This window comes from Penaeus chinensis, chromosome 34 (assembly GCF_019202785.1).
Source record: "Penaeus chinensis breed Huanghai No. 1 chromosome 34, ASM1920278v2, whole genome shotgun sequence".
NCBI lineage: Eukaryota > Metazoa > Arthropoda > Malacostraca > Decapoda > Penaeidae > Penaeus > Penaeus chinensis.
This window is the reverse complement of record NC_061852.1, coordinates 7,706,205-7,711,204: the sequence shown is the minus strand read 5'-3', so window position 1 is coordinate 7,711,204 and position 5,000 is coordinate 7,706,205. Positions and strand designations below refer to the sequence as shown.

General features: G+C 33.5%; 1 protein-coding gene across 1 annotated transcript in view; it reads left to right on the top strand.

Annotated features, from left to right (window-relative positions):
• LOC125043771 (U3 small nucleolar RNA-interacting protein 2-like) overlaps positions 1-3,711 on the top strand; it is a 7,576-nt gene extending 3,865 nt beyond the window's left edge. Inside the window, 7 exon segments of the mRNA XM_047640045.1 lie at positions 192-434; positions 753-874; positions 1,693-1,886; positions 2,287-2,484; positions 3,147-3,283; positions 3,427-3,492; positions 3,495-3,711. Of these exon segments, the coding sequence (XP_047496001.1) occupies positions 192-434; positions 753-874; positions 1,693-1,886; positions 2,287-2,484; positions 3,147-3,283; positions 3,427-3,492; positions 3,495-3,658 (1,124 nt within the window). The 3' untranslated portion in view covers positions 3,659-3,711.
• The last annotated feature ends 1,289 nt before the right edge of the window (positions 3,712-5,000 follow it).

Below are 5,000 nucleotides of genomic sequence, written 5' to 3'. Positions count from 1 at the left end.
TTTGCTGTGAAAATTTTGAATGATGTTGAGATCTCATAGTCCCCTCCCCTCATTACAGTACAAGCAGAATTCAGTAATCAGTCCGTTAGCACTCGGTTTCTTTTGTACCTTTAAATCTTTCTCAGCTTTTAAAAAAAAAAAAAATTACAATATTCTTTGCATTGTTTTACATGTTATATTTCCATTAACAGAAGCCAATGACCAGGAAAATAAACGTGTCGACTATGATGCCATTGGACATCGTCTTCAAGAGGACGTGTGGGAGGCATCTGGCAAGCTGTATAAACCAATTGCCGATACCATAGCTGAAGCTGACATGGAAAATATCCTCACCCTTAAATCAAAACAACAGAAGTTACCCATCACTTGTATGGCTATGACAAGTGATGATCAGTTTATCTTCTGTGGATCTAAAGACTGCTCTTTAGTTAAATGTAAGGATTTTTTTTCTCTCTCTCGTCGTCTTCTCTTTTCTTGCCATTTCTTTTTTTCTTTTCTTCTTTTTTTTTTTTTTGTGCAGGATACCTCAGTTTCTTTCCGTTTTCTTTCCATTTCTTTTTCATTATTTTTCAGTGTAGATTTTCTTGGTAAGATAAGAGTGCAGTTTGATCCTTAATATTTATGAAATTCATAATTGCACTTTGCTATTCAAGTAGATTAACATGATGTAATGAGACTGCTTTCCAGTTATCATTAGCTATATATTCCCCAAAAGTGTAATTGTGAATGGTTTGTCTCTCTCTCCTCTACAGATACCATAGATGGCAAGAGAGTAGCTACTATACCAGGGGGACGTAAGGGAACAGAGAAGGTTCACATTGGCCATACAACACATGTGTACTCCATAGCAGTGTCATCTGATGGAATGTTCCTTGTGAGTTGAAAGGGAAACTGTTTGCAGCAGTAGTCTTCTAGACTTTAAATGCTTTCAAGATCTTGAAATCACATTTCACATTTATTCAGGCCAGATACTTGCACTGTCCACTGTATTTTTTTGTAAATTTCTTATTATCAGAATGTACTGCTTCACAAGTACTTAGTCACCAAGGAGTCAATTACTTCGCCTCACCTGTTTAACTTGAATTTTCTAAGAAAAAAATTATTATCATAAGCATTATTATTATAATATTATTAATAATACTAATAAGAATACAAACTTTTCTGAAAATTCTTTTAATTAGTGGGAGAGTATATAACAAGCCACTTTCATATTTCTCTTTTAGATATAATAAATTAGTCTTTATAATTATAAGTGCATATAGTAATGTAAGATTCATAATGTTAGAGTAATGTTCTGACAAATGCTATTAAACACTGCTCAGTGGCTGAGTGGGCTGATCTAGGGTTCTGGAGTTTTAAGGCTCTCTAGTGCATAATTGACCAGGTCCCCAACAATTCCTAGTACATGGAGAGGTTGTAATCTGTAGAATCTGTACGTCAAGGCTATGCTTCATTTGAGAGGGGCCCACTTCATTTATTATTCATTAAATTACTACATAGATTTTCAATAACATGTATTATAGTAAATGAGTTTACTCTAGTAGTAATATTGCAACTCATTATTATGCACAATATTTTTTGTATGTTTATCCTGAAAATTGTGGTGTACTTGGTTCGGGTAAAATATATAAAAAATTAAATAAATTGATAAATTTTGTATAGAGTAAAGTTTACAAAAGACCTATTTAACAGGCATCTGGTGACCAAGGAGGTAACATACATATCTGGAATGCAAAGACAATGGAGTTCCTGAAGACCTTCAAAAAACATCGTGCTGCGATCTCTGGACTGGCCTTTCGGCGAGGATCTCACACCCTCTACTCTTGCTCTCATGACCGAATGGTGATTGTCTGGAATATTGATGCCATGGCATTTGTAGAACACTTGTAAGTTGTTTCTTATGTTCAGTAATCATTTTATCTATGATCCTTACTTTCTGAAGTGTAAGTAGTTTCCCAATTATACACTTGTAAATGTGCAAGGTGATAAGTCTATTATTATTCACTTTTCCAGATCCAATTTGTCTAATGATAAGTTTATTAATGTGTTGATGCCAAGAGTGCATTTATGCATGCATTTGTTGCCTAAAAAGTCTAAAGGTTGGCAGTGTAAGTCACTTGCCTTATTCTCATAATATGAATTAATATCATAGGAACACTATTTTCTTTCATAGCTTTTGATTATTTTATTATTTATATATTCTGTATTTTGAGTAGATGATTAAGAATTAATAGTTAATCTCTTTACTTCAGAACAAATTACAGTAAGTCCATCTACTTTTTTCAGAGGAGGCCATCAAGATGCAATTACAGGCATAGATGCACTGCATAGAGAGTCTTGCATAACGAGTGGTGGGCGAGACCAATCAGTGATTGTATATGTCATTGTTGAAGATAAGCAGCTGCGTTTTTCAGCTCACCAGGATTCTATAGATGGTGTCAAGCTATTAAATGAAAGAACATTCTTCACTTATAGTCAAGATGGGTAAGATTTGAATTGTATATTTTTGTTTTGCATGTGTAATTGATGATTGTCTAGAGCATTATAAAGGGAAGATGCATTTAACAATCATGAATGAAAATCATTGTTTAAAAAATAAAATGTAATTTTCCATTGAAGAAAAATACTTCTAGTATAGTTAGTGGAAAATAAAGTAGAAACTGCAAGTTCTATGGTAGTTTTTGTTCTGCATGTATTATGTCAGGACCAATTAGGCCTCCTATGTTTAAAAACTATAGAAAATGAAATTGTGCAATAAACTGTAGCAGCCCATGATTAATGTATATACATATACACTTCCATAAACTGGTCTCACCATTTTTATTATGATATTTTGCTTTTACAGACAAATAAAGATAAGTTAGCAGTTATTGCGTCATTGATTAAAGACAAAGTGGAACTTGTCCCTTTTTAGTATTAAATCATAATTATATCAGATTAGATATAAGATAAATTTTATTTTTGTTTTCTTATATATTGGAAAATTATTATTTTAACTAAATGTTTGCATGAAATCTGAGGGGGGAAAAAAAAAATTAATTGCACCAACACACTTTTGAATCATTGCAAACATGATTTTTTATATCGCAAGAAGAGGTTTGGAAAGAAAGGAAGCTGCACTGTAAAAATTGTCTTCTATTCTCCAGAACAATATGCATGTGGATCACAAGCAAGAAGCGACCACAATGTGTTCGCAGAGCTGCACATGGCTACCAGGCCAACGGACAGCCTCACTGGATCACCGCCATTGCCACAATAGTCAACAGTGATATAATTGCGTCAGGTGTGTACTTACTGTATTGCTTTCCAAAAAGATTATGAAAATATCCAAATTATGACATATTTTTTCCTAATTATTATCTTTTTTTTTTGTTTTCTAAGTTTGCCCCCCAGATAATTGAAATTTATAATATTTTGTATCAGCAGGTTCCATGGATGGATTTATAAGACTGTGGAAAATAAACACAGGTAGGCAGAGAGGTCTGGAACCCATCTCTCTATCCCTGTGGCAGGCGTAGTTAATTCACTGGATTTTACAAGTAATGGGTCACACCTTGTAGCAGCTGTGGGTCGGGAACATAAGCTTGGACGTTGGTACTGTATAAAAGAGGGCAAGAATTCAGTTATTGTAATTCCATTGAAAAAGAAGACATTATAATAGAGAACCATAAGCATTACCTGTACAAGCAATAAATTTATTACATTGTTTTAGTTTGTTTGTTATTTTATCCTATCTGATATCATACATTTATATCTTTATTTAACCCAATGCCGCCGGGGAAAATTAACAAAAAAATGGGGAAAATGCTGTGTCTATTTTCTATATTTTTGGTGAAATGTCTGCCCATAGATGGCTCTGCTAGCGCTTAGCCACAAAAGAGTCAATTAGTAGACCTTGTGACCTTACGTGATTTAAAATTGGGGGAAAAACGTATATTTTACTAGTGCTATGAATATCAATGGTGTTATTCTTATTATAAACATTATAACTATTAAAATGTTTTTGAATATTAGTAACAGCAAAATAAGATAACGTAAAATATTTTGTAAATCAAAGAAAAAGGTAAACGGGCAGAGACAGGCAGTACTTGTAACTGGCTCATTGGTGACTTAGTACAAGTGTAGCCATCTATGTATAAAAACAATCAAACAAGTACTCACAGTGGGCATAGCACGTACGTACACGTCATACTTGTCGGCATTGGGTTAAAGGTGAGGTGAGGCAAGGCTAATCAAAGGATGTAAAAATAGATGAATATGAAGGAATGATGGCAATGTGAATTACTTGTTATTGTTAATTCACAAGATTCATTTCGTGTTTGATTCACTGTATTGCTGTGTCTCATTTAAAGTTGCTAAAGGGTTTTATATTGTCATTCATGCTTGAGATTTTTTTCCTCTTCTTTCTTTCTTGCTTTACTTTGTAAGGCCTGGCTAAAAGTAATGGTAATAGACATGTCACCTCAGTTTGTCAGTATCAGTGATATCTGCGAAATCCATTACAGAATATTTTTTCTCGTAAGCACACAGTGAACAGAGTTCTTTGTAAAAAATGCAGAAAACTGTGAATATGAATAACTTCATAGCACAAGTGATGTAATTGACGTGTGTCAGTTACATTTTTATCTGAGTTTCTTTGAAATAATTCTATCCCCTTTAGTGAAACTTTATTAAGTCTCATTTATACTTTTTTCTACATGAGTAAATAATGTCTCAATCCTATTGGAAGCATTGCAACTAAACAAGGTCCCTCATGCCTCACATGTCTGCTAATGATAATCGATAATCTTTTATCTCTGCCTTGCAATACAGGATATCCCTATAAGATCCTTACACTTATGGTTGACACAAAATTGATAGCCTTGCAATGAATTTTAGGAAGTGAAAAGAAAGCAGTGATATGGAATAACCATAGAAAACCCTCATCCATTTTATTTGCATAATTAAAATTTAGTGCATTCACATAAATAAAAGCTGCTCCTGAGGTATTTCTCGAGCAT